This window comes from Abramis brama, assembly GCF_963993115.1.
Source record: "Abramis brama genome assembly, chromosome: 12".
Lineage (NCBI taxonomy): Eukaryota > Metazoa > Chordata > Actinopteri > Cypriniformes > Leuciscidae > Abramis > Abramis brama.
Genome location: NC_139974.1, coordinates 7,266,017 through 7,280,784, shown reverse-complemented (window position 1 = coordinate 7,280,784; position 14,768 = coordinate 7,266,017). Strand labels below are relative to the sequence as shown.

The 14,768-nt window shown below is 37.4% G+C and overlaps 1 protein-coding gene across 4 annotated transcripts in view; it reads left to right on the top strand.

The window, feature by feature from the left end:
• LOC311092975 (uncharacterized protein) overlaps positions 1–14,768 on the top strand; it is a 44,632-nt gene that overhangs the window by 17,506 nt on the left and 12,358 nt on the right. Inside the window, exons 2-7 of one of the 4 annotated variants that reach the window (XM_084130011.1) lie at positions 5,897–6,091; positions 7,769–7,837; positions 8,152–8,172; positions 11,822–11,985; positions 12,250–12,358; positions 13,985–14,089. In XM_084130011.1, coding sequence (XP_083986137.1) covers positions 5,897–6,091; positions 7,769–7,837; positions 8,152–8,172; positions 11,822–11,985; positions 12,250–12,358; positions 13,985–14,089 — 663 coding nt within the window. The remainder of the gene's footprint in view (positions 1–5,896; positions 6,092–7,768; positions 7,838–8,151; positions 8,173–11,821; positions 11,986–12,249; positions 12,359–13,984; positions 14,090–14,768) is intronic. The other 3 variants (XM_084130012.1, XM_084130013.1, XM_084130014.1) reach the window with 3 other exon arrangements.

Below are 14,768 nucleotides of genomic sequence, written 5' to 3'. Positions count from 1 at the left end.
CTTATGTGTACACAACGAATACAGCGTTATAGCCTAACCACCATTAACACCCTATAATAGCAAGCTCCGTATTTTGTTACTTTTGATAATAAGCAAGGTGTAATCTTTCACATTCTGTCTATTTGATCACGAAATTCAAACAATAAATGCCGTTTTGGCGCTCTTTGATGTGGCGTGACAGATCACTGTACTCGCTCCTCATTTAAAGCGGCAGCGCGAGCGCGAGTAAACGCGATTCCCTTCCTCAGTTACAGAATAAACATGAATGGACACCTGAAGGTATGTTAAAAGATACAGTATACTTACTGAAAGGCATCATAACTTGTGTAATCAATCGATCAGTGTTTCAGCAGCGGAAAGACGCCAATAAAACGTCTTAGTTTGTTTTAGTTTGTCACATAGCCTTATATTTATCTCAGGCAAGTCATTCAGTGCCCACAGCTTGTTGGTTCCTAAATGAACTCTTGCACTAAATAAATGCACTATATTAGCCTATATAATATGTTTTACTTAACATGTTAATGATTGATATCTTGATTATTTAATGTAGCCTATGTTTTAAATATCTGTCATGAAAATGACAGCAACTGTGTAAATATATTGCAATAACAAATTAGAGTAGAAAACATAAGTTAATGAGAAAACTGCCTCATGTGCAGTTTACATGTTTTCATACAATGTGTTGAGTGTTGATTATTATATCTAAAAATAAATAGTATCTGAAATTAGGCTAAAAGTCTAGGCTCTGAACGTTAACCATTAAGGTTATAGTAATGTGTGGGCTCCCTATATAGTTTACAGCATTAGCAGATCTTTTTTTTTTTTTATCCTTGCGAAAAGTTTAATTGTAATTGAATTCATTTAAAGACAAAGACAGAATTTGTTCATTAAACCACTGTAAAAAAAAAAGAAGCTGCAATTTTAACTTTCTAAACACCCCATCCCACCGAACCGAACCGAGATGTCAAAACCGTGGGGCGTACCGAACCGTCAGTTTTGTGTATCGTTACACCCCTAATAATAATAATAATTAATTGTGTTATTATTATTATATTTCAATTATTATTATTACTAAATAAAAATATTAAACAAAATAAGAAATATTGCTATTGTAAAATTTAACTGTAAAATAAAAAAAATGAAAAAAATAGGCAAAAAATAAGAAAAATAATATAATGATAAAACTATATAATGGTAAAACTGCTAAATTACTTATGTATATATTTATGGCTGTTTTCATTTCTTCATTTTCAAACATAAAACCATTGAACTTTTTGGCGGTAAACCACAGGGGGCACTAAAGCTTCTATTTTTTTTTTCACATTTTTTTTTACATTTATTTGATATTTGTTTCAATTTATCATGCAGCCCTAACTAACAGGGTAAAGAAGACCATTCTGCCCCTCAAAAAGACTTCAAGCCCCCATGTTACCCACTTTATGTGTACTTTAATATATCGTAGGTAATCGCGCACATTCTGTGGAAGTCTAACGCATCATTGTTAAATCACAACTATAGAGGCTGCTCTTGTTTTCATGTAGCCTGGCAAGCCAGACTACATCAAGATGTTTAGTCTGGCAACTCACCATGCTCACGCTCACTCCGAGGGGCGGGATAAACGGCTGTCTTTCAAATTCCCTCTGCACGCAATAGGACAGCGCTTCAACCAACCAGAGCGTTTTCCCAACAGCGGAGCTAGTTGATAGATTCATTCAACTTTTGCCATATCTGGCCGGCAAAACGACGAACACATCTTCCTTTTTTAAAGAATGACTTAAGTGCCGTTCTTTGCTCTTTTCTCAAAGAAAAACTTAACTCCATGTCCTCCAGAGTCGCGGACAAAGCCGATTCGAAAGACTGTTCTCCAGCAGCCGTCATTCTTTGTTTTCAAGTCGCAGGCAGGTAACCGTCGCAACTCTGTCGTCATATGTTAAGCCCGCCCCGCCTACTCTATAAGCGACGTGATTGGCCTGACCCAATTTAGGTTTTTGCAGCTAGAAGGTCTATTGAGAGTGCCTAGACCCACCTGGCTGCAAAATACATTTTGCTGCCGCTAGGGTGCGTCTAGATTTCTAGGCTAGTTTTCATGAGGAAGATTTGAACTTTTGACTTTGGCGATCAGTAGGCGTCCTGAAAGATTAAATCCCCGTCCTAAATTTGCTGTATTTTTCTGATAACAAATCAGTGTCTGCTTATGGTATCTCACATCTAACATGCTTTATGTACCAGCCTAATTGCTTCTGTGAAGTACTAATTAATTCCATCTCCAAATTAGAGTAATTTAGCATCTGATTAGTGCGAGCATGTCTGTTTCTAAGCAGAAGAAAAATGGCACACTTTCTGTGTCTTTCCCAGGACAGATGGCGTTTCTTTGTTAATGCAGACAGTTTGTCCCCTTGGTCTCGATGGTGAGACATTGCCCTGCTGCTAACCTTTACAGACTGAACATGGGAACTTGACTCCCTCTAAAAAGAGCACAGAGGGGAAGCTGGCACTTATCATTGGACTTTGATGCGTGGCTAAATGTTTGTAAGGGGTCGAATTGCTAACAGTGCACTTTATTTCATGGCATATGTTTTACTCTGAGTTATTTACAGTAGCAAAGCTCAGCGAATGTCTCTTTCCACTTCTAAACAGCAGTTGCTTCTGTAGGGAATCAAGCTTTTCGTCTTCCTGTCATGGGGTCTGCCCTAAGAAGACGACAGCTGCAATGTCAAAGACAAACCTCATCGACCCCAGAAACAACTGGAGAAACACAGACGTGTCCTCTAATCGAAACAGGATGTTTATATACATGCTGACCTCATGTTTACCCTGTGAGGTCAGAGGTCAAGATGCTAGTCAACTGTTTAACATTTAAATAATGATTTTGGACTTGGTCTGACACAATAGATATGATTGACACAAGGTCAGCGGTCAATTTTTAAGTAGTTATTTAACAGATGCTTTTGCAGCAGCATTTTTTGGTGTTTTTGGGATAGGACAGTATAGAGTAGACAGGAAGCGAAGTGGGAGAGAAACGGGGATGGGATCAGGAAAGGCCCACGAGCCGGTACTCGAACTTGGAGTGCTGCCCACGAGGCTATCGGCTTCGACTGCAATGCATTTTTTTCATGTAGTAAATTTTAATTTGCATTTCTTAATCATTCATTTAATTTGCATAATTAATCTTGCATATCTTTCAAGTTATTTTATTAATACATTTTTGTGAACGATTTCTGATCAGTTCTGGAATTCAATGTTTACTTTTTATGATCCAACATTTTTTCTTGTTGAATATCCATTTTTACTTGGAAAAATGTCACAAAAAATGGTTACTTGCAGATCTCCCTCATGGAAAACCCTGATATAAGCTATCATTTTGGTGTGGCACTAAAACTAAAAATTAGACATTGAACATGATTAGTATTGGGGAAAGCTACTTTTAAAAGTAAAGTAATGCATTACAATATTCCATTACTACCTTAAAAAGTAACTAACTGTGTTTTATGGATGCGTTACGTAACTTCTTGTGTTACTTTTCTCCCCTGGACTGGGCTTGTGCAAATTCACGCCTGTACATTAGAGGACGCAGCTCGAACAAACCATTCAGCTGTGCTGCCACTCTGGATGGCAGAAGAATACGACACAGCAGTTTTTTTTGTGCGAGTGAGATGAGTAAATGCATGCTCACACTTAGTCTAGATCCAATATGTGCACACAACATCTCTGCATTTACTCCCGATTTCTCTCAACATGGGGACAGGATAGGTGTCAGTCAATAAATGGGAAAACAAAGTAACTTTTTTTGTTTTTGAAAAAGTAACTGATATTTTGTTGTAAATTTAAAAGTAATGCGTTACTTTAAGTTATTTGAAAAAAGTAATCTGATTATGTAACTCACATTACTTGTAATGCGCTTCCCCCTAATACTGATCATGATATAGAAGCGTTTGATGCTTTTTCAAATGGTTTCTTCATGTACCCATCATTCAGCCGTGTTACAAATTAAAATGACTTTTTAGCAATGACTTTTTTGCTACATATACTGTCTGTTTGAAACCGAGATGAAGCTGTTGACTCGAGACCACCAGCTCTTTAATTGCCCTTCATATATCCTCTCCAGCGGGTCTCACTGCGCCAGCGGACCTTCAAAGTGTCTGAAGCTCTTTTCTGCATCTGATATTAAGACAATAAACATCTTTAGTCATCTGTTAAATGAGCGGTCACTACTGATCCTGTTATTTAATTACATTCATGCCACGATTATCCAAACTCATCTGAGGGGCTGCAGTCATGGATTTCTACAGTATAGCATTCACTTTAATCCTCCAGACGCCACTAAATCCATTATGGTGTGGATGGGGGAGGGTTTAAGACTTGCATTTAACTAATGAAAGCACTATGTTGAAAGGTGTAGCCTTGTGGTTAAAGACCCGATGAAGTGGCTTGGCTAGTGCATGTTGATACTGCTGATATTGACATTAGTGTAGCGAGTGATTCCCCTGGCCTCTTCCACACCTTTATATTCAGAGAAAAGAGATCCACAAGAGGCTAATGATTCTCTGCTGTGTTTCTCCTGTGAAAATCCTGCGGGAGGGAGATCACAGCATATTTTACGTATGAGTAAAGTGTGAACAGGATGCTAATGCCCTATTAATGTGGTTGAAGTATTTTGCTAGCGAGAAAGCACAGATCATTTCTGCACAGTGAATCTAGGTGAAAATCTGATACTGTCTGCATGCTGGACACGTGCAAAATACTGTATTAACATTCCTGCAAATTCTTTGTTGATACACACAAGTCCTTAAAATTGTTCTGTCGTTGTCAGGGAATTATGCTGAAAATCATGATGTTGTTTAATATATATCCTGATGATGGTAACCATAGTTTCAGTATCTGCATATGATTACTGCTTTGCACAGTTTGCAGATGATGTAACATGTAACAACGTCCCATAGAGATTTAAGGAGGGACACAAGAGACCAAAATATCAGGGAGGGCTTTTTTGACTTGGCTACTAAGAAACCACCGAGCACCTACCGTCCGTTACTTCTATCAAACACCCAGAATACCCTAGCAACACACAAAAATAATAATTCATTTGTTTGTTTCTTTATTCTAAAGCATTAACAAAAAGCTTAGTAAATTTGCAAACAAAATTTTTTTCCACCACATTAACTCTTTCCATCATAAAGAAATTGAAAAAACTGAAATATACGCTACATAAAAATCTTAATAACAATAATAAAATAATGTAATAATAATTATACATAAATAAATATATATATAATTATTATTTTTATTATAATGATGATAGTCAAGTCACATTTATATTGCACTTTATGCAATACTGATTCACTGTAATAAACAGGAAAATAACAGTGTTAATATTGCAAAATTTGATTATAAAAACGACTTTAGATTCAGCTGTAATGCGACTCTACACAAGACAGTAGTGTCATTATTCAGCTCAATTTAGTTCAATGTTGGTTTAGTTCAGTTCATTAACAGTGTCAATGTTTCAAAGTTCATCAATTATGAAACAAATTCAGTTCAGTTATAAAGCAGCCAAAAGACAACAGTGATATTATTAAATTCAGCTCAATTCAATAACAGTGTCAGTGTTGAAAAGTGCATCATTTATAATAGTAATGGCTAGTCAAATGACGAGAATAGTATTTTGCTGGAAACTATTGTTACCCTGGTAAATCTTTAGTTCATTTTTAAAGCATGATTGTAGTTTTAATTCCTTTCAGAATTAATTCCTTTAATTCCTTTTGAAGTTCTTGCTAAAGTTCTTGTACTCAGACTGTATAATATCAGGCTAAGATTAGCTGAAAGTGCACTGTTTCCAGTTTCTTTTCAGTTTTATCTCTTCATTGTAAATCATTTTCTTTTTTTCTCTTTCTCTCAGTTCTCACATCTCCTCCAGAGACGAGTGGCACTCTTCAGAACGAGAATGAGCTGGACAGTGAGATCCTGAAAGCCGACGACACAACGGTCACAGACTCATCCTTCATAACAGACCCTCCCTCAAAAACAGAACCAATCAGATCTGACGCAAGAGTCAGCACAGCCGGATCCAGTCCCAACCCACCGGCAAAAAAAGGTACTGAGAAGGCTGTGTCTCAAAAACTGTGTTTCATTAGCTCTCTGGTATTGGTTTATTGGATATGTCCATTCATATGCATTACGGTCTTGTGGACTTACAATGGCCGCCACGTGCGCGTGATTGTGAAAGGGTTCACCCAAAAATGAAAACTCTTGTCATTAATTGCCCTCATGTCGTTCCAAACCCATAAGACTTTCCTTCATATTCGAAACACAAATGAAGATCTTTTTGATGAAATGTGAGATCTTTCTGTCCCTCCATTGACAGTTTACGCAACTACCACTTTGACTCATTTATTTACAAAATTCATATAGTAGAAGGATGAACAGAAGAATAAAAGAGAAAAGGCATTTGAGGAATCCATCTATACACTCTCGGCATTGTAGACCTCATGCATGTGAACATCCACCAGACTGACTTTTTAAAGACCCTTCTAAATTCGTCCTAATCAGACGGTCGTGGCATCAGGCCAAGTCATTGTTTGTGAAGAGGGCGAGACGTGGAAACCCGGCATGGCCGTGCATCAAAGCGGGGAGCGAACCTTGGGGTGTGTGTGTTTGGGGAAGGTTCGCTGAGTGTTCTCGAACAGTCTCGAGTGTAAAGGCTTAGTCAAGTCCTTTTGATGGTGGGCGCGGGGCAGACCGGTTGCCATAGCAACAGTTCGATTCACTGGGAAAGAGTTGCATATATATTTCATTACAAGGAGGACGTGCTTAACAAGAAGAATGCATAGATGAAACACTGTTGTATGCGTCTTAATTGAATTGAGCATCCTTTACCTGTGACTGTGTGACTCGCCACATTTCTCTTCAATGCCGTGGGTTAAACCATCTCTGCAGTTAAAGAGTCGGAGTCACTCTTATCTTGATTGAATCAGCTCACTCCTGAGGCCAGGAAGAAAATGGAAAATGTCAGTTACAAGCCTCTAATTTACCAGGAAAGAGAAATGAAGAAGAGGGGGAGCTTGAGAGACAAATTACTCAGCATATGTCTTAGGTATCATGTCGACCAGCTCTCATCAGATTAAAAGCGCCATACTTTACACTTTTTGAAGCATTTTACTCAAAAAAGTTGACTTAGAATGTCATCATTTATGCTGCCTTTTTCAGTCTTCTAATCCTTAATCACACAGGTTTGTTACTGTAGCTTTTGTTTTTGTTATTGTACCTTTATACAGTAAATTATAGCAATTGACTGCCAAAATGTGGCCATTAATCAATAAAATAAAATAAAATAAAATTCAGCTAATTTAAATGACAGGCCTGCTTTCTGTCAAAATGTGAAAGCACTGTGTCAGCATTCATATATTATATCTAAAAATCAAGCAAAGATTAACGATATTTCACATATTATATACCGGTATGAATGTTTACTTGAATAATTGATGCACTATTTACCTAAATTGTATTTGTTCTATCGTTTATAATTTTTTTAAATATATTTTTTATGTTATTACTTTTTGATTTTTATAATAATATAAGAATATTGTTTGTTTAATATACATTTATAATATTTACAATATTTAACATGTTAAGTTTTTTTACCCCAAACTTCATGGGTATTGACACTTGAAAACTATTTGCATACGACTTTCTTATGTCATTGTCAACTTTAATGTAATTCGAAAGCTATGAAAAGTCCATTTTAAAGCTTAATCTGCCTTTTTCTCAACAGATGGGATGAGTTCGGAGCAACGACAGAAACAGGCCAAAAAGCGGCGAGAGGAACGGGCCAAATATCTGGGTGAGGCTTTATAAACACAACTTCTGTCCTGCACTGTAGATGAGGTTATACAACACAAAACATCTATCTAGTAGCGATTGAAGTACATCAAAATATATATAATTAGGGACTACTGAGACTACAAAGTGAAGCCAAATAATAGTTAACTCAATTATACACTATTCCCATGTGAAACAGTTTGTAATTAATACAACTTTAACTGCCAATACAAAGCCAACTGGTTTCTAATGATGTTCGGTGAAGTCAGCAGCATCATGTAAAGTAGAAACTGATGTGACTGACAGATGTCCTGTGATTTGTGTTTACTGCTGCAGACCAGCGAACCCAGGAGCAAGGTAAGATACGTCACAGGATCAATCATTTGATTAAGTGGATCGTTTCCATTTTGTTCATGTCCTGTGCTCTTTGGGTCTGTGCTCTTTGTTTTTCTCATTTGGTTGTGTCCAATTTTCTTTGTCCACAATTTCATAAATCATTATGGTTAAGGAATAATATATTAAATATACCTCATATTAGGGATGGGAACCGAGAACCGGTTCTTCTTCAGAACCGGTGCCCAGTAAATCGATTCCTTGGAACCGTTAGCATGCCTGCTTAACGATTCCGCTTATCGGTTCCGCTCGTTCAAATGTGACACGACGTCACACACGTGCTGCGTTGTTTTGGTTCAGAACGTAGCAAACACTATGAGCAAACATGGCATCGAGGCAGAAGCGCTCTGACCGCGTCCTAACTACATGCGACGCGACGGCGCGACACGCGATAAAAAGTATAATTTTCCATGTTAATCAAAGTTTAACCAGCCGCGACACGCGACGATTCTATTTGAAACGGATCCTATTTTACTGCGACGTCGCGCTGGAACAACAATCTCAAAGTGTAGCAATGATAATATCAGGTACTATTTTTGTGCTTTATTTAATGTTAAAAGCGTGTATAATGTGACTGAATATCATTTAGTGCTCCCAGCTTTGTAGCTGTAAAAACAACAATGGATAAGTCACATCAAATCTTGAAATTAAACAAATGGAAACAAAAACGTTCAAAATGTGAAGAAAACCCGTGTATTATTTGACAAAGATTGTTTTAGTAACTCAATAGCCTAATCCAAATGAGCACTGTTAATATTCCAAAAGACACAAGCTCTTCCTAAACTGTTTTCAGTCTGTGTTTTTAGTTTTTATGGCACATAAATGGCAGTTTTATTTATTTTTTTGTCCGGACCAATGAATGTGAAAATTGTCAATTTCCTAATCCTAAGGCACTCTTCTTGATAATCTTTCAAGGCACACAGGTTGAGAAACACTGCCCTAGGCTATAGGTCCCTGGACTTTACTTTGAGAAGTAGCTCGCCTACTTTTAGGTTTGTTCTGAGGTTGCTACACATAATTTGTGTATACTCTGTGCTGTGTCTTCTGATCATAATTATATTAAAGCGAGTTAATACAAACAAATTTGTACTTATTCCCTCACCCAATAAGAATCGATAAGAGAATCGATAAGGAATCGGATCGATAAGCAATATCGATAATGGAATCGGAATCGTTAAATTCTTATCAATTCCCATCCCTACCTCATATGCACAATAATACTTTGCATACTTTTTTTTCCTGTTGTTATGTTTTTCCTATTGTTTTCCTATTCATGTGTTTCCCCTGTTTCCTGTGATTATGCATTTTAACAGAGTTCATGCTCAGTTACAATAAACTACCCATAATTTTTAACATCTATAGCAGTAGCTCAAGAACATATGCAATCCCATGCTACAAATTATTATGAATACATGCATATTTCATCATTCCCATGTGCAGCAGCTTTTATAAATCAATGCATGTGTCTCGTATTCTCCACTTTTAACTATCTGATAGATCCCTGCAGGCACAGGGTGAAAAATGTGCCATCATTACAGTTCATTTAGCCATGCCCCTCTCTCTCAGATTAGCTGTAATTACTTTTGCCATTAGCATGATTAGCCTGCTCGGCTATCAGCTCCCTTTCAGCTGGAGAAACGCAGATAAACCTCAATCTCTAGTCAGCTGTTTATCGGGTCGACAAGTCCAGTCATGCAGCACAGCTGTAGGCTTTACATAAAGGGTTTATTGTAGTTTGGGACGAAACATCTTAGCTTGACATATGCTGTGTATACAAAGATATAAACCTAGCTTAGCTGTTAGAACGAAGCAAGCGTTGTAATGCCGGATTGCTGCTATATTGAATTGCACTGAGAATAAAATCTATTTTTCAGTGCAGTCGCACTGTCATATTGCATGAAACTAATAGGATTAGTGAGCGTGTTTAGCGCGCTAGCGGTTCACTCCAGCTGAGACCAGTGGTTTAACGTGAAGGCTGAGATCATCTTATTTTGAAGGATATAAAATAGAATTTTTATATCATTTATAAAGGACTGAAGGGTTTTATGTAATTGGATTTAGAGTAAGTCTACTTATTAGAGCACAAACCACATCTCTGCCACACAGTTTTAAATAATCTGCATAAGAGACTTTTTAAGTTAATGTTAAAAGAAATTTGTGAATCTGAAATTTGTGGTACAATATTTTTATGTAGTAAAAAAGCAATATAAAAGAAATAAGGCAATGCGAATATATGTGAATATATATTGCCTTATAAAAATAGATGTATTACTCTGTCATCTATCTATCTATCTATCTGTCTGTCTGTCTGTCTGTCTGTCTGTAAAAATGGCATTACCAAAGTACCCTTTCCAAACAGCTTACTGACACATTACCATAGTACTTTTCCTTTTACTTTACTTATCTAAAAAGATGTTAATCAACAAAATACAGACGCATTTTCTCTGTGTTCAGATTTTTGTCATGTTTGTGTTCAATCAAATTGTGTTCTTCAGTGCTTCTCATTCACATACAGCTTTTGTGTGAATCACAGCTCATCTCATTACTGAGTCACTGCATTTCCTGTGTTATAAAGCCGATGTGCTTTTGAAATGAAACAGGGTAAAGTAAATACAGTGGGTCGCCCCACATGAATCTAAAGCAATGTTGTGAATGGAAGCAGTTCCCCTGTGTCTGTATTCCTCAACTCAAATCCCATCTGGACTGCTGTGTGTGTGTAGACTTAGTTATGGTTGAGGGACTGAAAAACAGGAAATTCCACTGTGTGATGTCTCGTGTGTTCCTTAAATCGGGCCTGTGAGCAGAATGCATCCAGCTGCCGCTCAGCGTGCTTGGGGTTTTAAATAAAGAGCTTTGATTGGTTTTTAATTGTTTTTGAAGTCAAACTGCTGAACACACAGAGAAAAAGGCTGTTTTATTAGCAGTTTAGTTTTTCCTCAAGCACTGATTTATAAATATATAAATATAAAAAGTATTCAGTGGTGATTAAATCAACAGCTATGGGTGAGATTGCACAATTGTGAATGATTATTAATGTTAAATGAATGTAAAACAATTAGTTCTGATTTCCAAACAACCATAATATATTCACATATGAGATATTTATCTAATTAATTTCTGCTAGACACTAATGAGAGTTTTGATAAATGAAGACCTTTGCTGAAGACCCCAGCTAACAAAAGTATGTTCTAAGAACAATTGCTAATGTTCCCATTAAGTTAAAAGATGTTTTTTATCGGTTATACGAACATTAAGAGAACATTTTATTATTTCACAAACATTATGGGAATGTTACACGTAAATGTTCGTGTAGAAACGAACATCCAACTAAAACGTTTCAGGAAAAAGGTTCATCAACATAAATAATGTTTTTTGCTAATGTTTTGAGAACATTATTAAAGACCAGATAGCATTGAACTAACGTTCTATTAACGTTACTTAAATAATGTTTGTTCATATTTTTGAGAGAACCTCACCAGAGCGTTAGCCAAAGATCTGAGAACTTTCGCTGTTAAAATGATTCTTAAATGACATGTAATTGTTAACTCTGACAGAAATTGACATAGGAAGCAGTGTGTAGCATCACCCAAAAACTCTCTCTTCTCTTTCTCAGCGGCGAAGAAAGCTCAGTGGCTGGAGAAGGAGGAGAAGGCACGGCGTTTGCGCGAGAGCCAGTTGGAAGAGCGCAGGAGGAAGTTGGAGGAACAACGACTGAAGACAGAGAAACGAAGAGCTCTGCTGGAGGAGAAACAGAGGCAGAAACTGGAGAAGAATAAGGTGTGGAGACGCCATGTGCTGAGGAAGGGGGGGCTGTGGGAGGACAAACCAGCAGCAAACATAATGTTCATTGAGCAAGTGACATACAGTTAGGGTTAGGGTTAGGGTTAGGGTTAGTATTGCAATGCAAAGCTTGTTAGGTCTCAAATTCAAAAGTCGATAATTCAAATTTGATGAACTACCAAATTTCAGATTCTTATTAGGTGAAAAAAGTAACCAAAATAGATAGGGTTCATCCTTGTGTGATTGTCTTTTTCTCCACAGGAGAGGTATGAATCCGCCATAAAGAGGTCAACCAAAAAAACGTGGGCTGAGATCCGTCAGCAGAGGTGGTCATGGGCCGGCGGCTTGAACCAGACCTCCCGCAGAGAGAGTAAGTGTTGCTAGTCAAACTTTATAGTCTCATACCACTTTAGAAGACAAACTAGAGTCATTATATCCATCTAAAACAATACTGTTATGAATTTGGAAACTTCTTATGTTGACACAATATTGTTTTTGACTCCAGCAGTGTTTGTTCTGTGTCAGTCAGTTTGAGTGCTGAGATTTTACTGCGGTAGATGGTTAATAGGCGTCACCATCTGGTTATGATTTTGTTGATCCATTTTAATTTTCAAAAAGACATCAAAAAGTGAGGGAGGAAAATCGTTTTATGATGGTTTCACCAACAAAAACTTGCTAATCATTGGCATCAACATCATTTCTATGGTTTATTTTTATGTTTTACTGTGGTTTTTGTATGGTTTTTATGCTTTAAAAACATTAATTCTGGTGTTGTAGTAGCTGTGATGGATGTATGTAGGCAAAGGACTGTGATATCATCTCTTTCTCTTGCTAAGATGTGATTTTCTCCATATTATTAGACCAAAGAAGTTAAAAGAGATGTTAGTGTGGGATGGGCGTTGATGTGTCTACTGTATGTATGACAGTGTAATTATAACACAAATAAGAAGTCTATTCTTTTACCTCTAATTAAATGTTGATGTGTCTTCAGTAACCAGTGTGTTACAGGAAGTGATGCCATGTTGGATCACTTTGTACAGTTCTACCCTGTTGAAAAGACCAGATCAGACGTATAAATTTGAAGTATGCTGGTTGGAGTTGGTAATGATGAATGACCAACATGTTTTTTATGGTTAAGCTGGTTGTGGACACCAGGATGCCATGCTAGAAAACATCATCCATTAAAAAACACATGCTGGTGATAATGCTGGTCTTATCAGTAGGATAGTGCTGATTTACCTGGATAGTCTAGTATGCACTACTGTTAAAGAGTTTGGGGTCAGTAAGAATTTTAAAGAAATTATTACTTTTATTCAGCAAGGTTGCATTAAATTGATAAAAAGTGACATAATGTTACAAAAGATTCTATTTCAAATAAATGCTGTTTATTGAACTTTCTATTCAACACAAAATTCTGAAAAAAATTGATTAAGGTTTCCACAAAAATATAAAGCAGCACAACTGTTTTCAAGATTGATAATAATCAGAAATGTTTCTTGAGCAGCAAATCATCATATTAGAATGATTTCTGAAGGATCATGTGACACTGAAGACTGGAGTAATGATGCTGAAAATTCAGCTTTGCATCACAGGAATAAATTACATTTTAAAATTAAAAAATAAAATAATAACTTTTTACATAATTACTGTTTTAACTGTGTTTACTATCAAATAGATGCAGCCTTGGCGAGCATAACAGACTTCTAACAAAAACTTCTGACCCAAACTTTTGAACAGTAGTTTATCTAAATATTTAACTACTTTGGTCAGCATTAATGTGCCTAAAAATGGTTGTTAGCATTGAATGGAATTGAATGTACATCTTAAATGTACGATCATCTTACATGATCACAAGTTGATGCAAGAGTGGCCCGCCTCCTCCAGCTCTCCCTCCTGCAGTCTGCATGTCCCTCCAAGCGCTCCAGCTGTGCGCCCCGTCCCGCCGTCACTCACGGGGTCAGTATGAACGCTCTGCTCTCTGTGTTGCGTTCTGCAGGCAGATGCTCGGCCTCCACGGTCAACCTGCCGCGGCAGACGGAGCCTGTGATTAACAACAGGCTGTCCAAGTCCTCGGCCACGCTCTGGAACTCGCCCTGCAGAAGTAAGAACGGAGCGGCTCCCGCGTTTCACCTCCCTCCCAACCCTCCGTCTGGTTTTTTTTGGTTCTTCAGTTGTGTTTTCTCATGAACTACTTTTGATTTGCTCATTTCTGGTGGCCTGCTTGCCTGTGCCTGTGCCCGGTGATCGATGGTCATTCTCACACCTCTCTTATTCACTTCCCCACCCCACAACCCCTCGTTCTTGTGTTGCATCGTGGGTAATCTCTACTTCCGTGCACTTTTTGATCAGCGCTCACATTGTTGCATCATAGTCTGTGATGGTTATTTATCTGTGGTCCAGTAAGTGGTGGAAATATTTCATCTCTTTCTTATTTTTGTGTTCCGGTCATCATTTTCAGTCTGTGGTGTGGGTCGTGGTGCTGGTGGTGGGTTTTTTAACCTGAGTGTGTGATTTGAAAGGCTGATCATTTATCAGTGTTCATTAAACAGTGGTCTGGTCACTAAGTTAGGATACATAATATAGTATGTGCCACTTTAATTGACTAATCTGATCTTAATCAGTTCAATGGATTGATCGACTCATATAAATAAGTGATGCTGTGCAATAGTTAAGTATTTGTTAAATGTATCTGGCTGTGTTCAGATTGGAATACTTGCATACTGCTGCTTACTGTGTACTGCTCATTTACACTGTATACTAAGGATGGGAATGTAACAGAA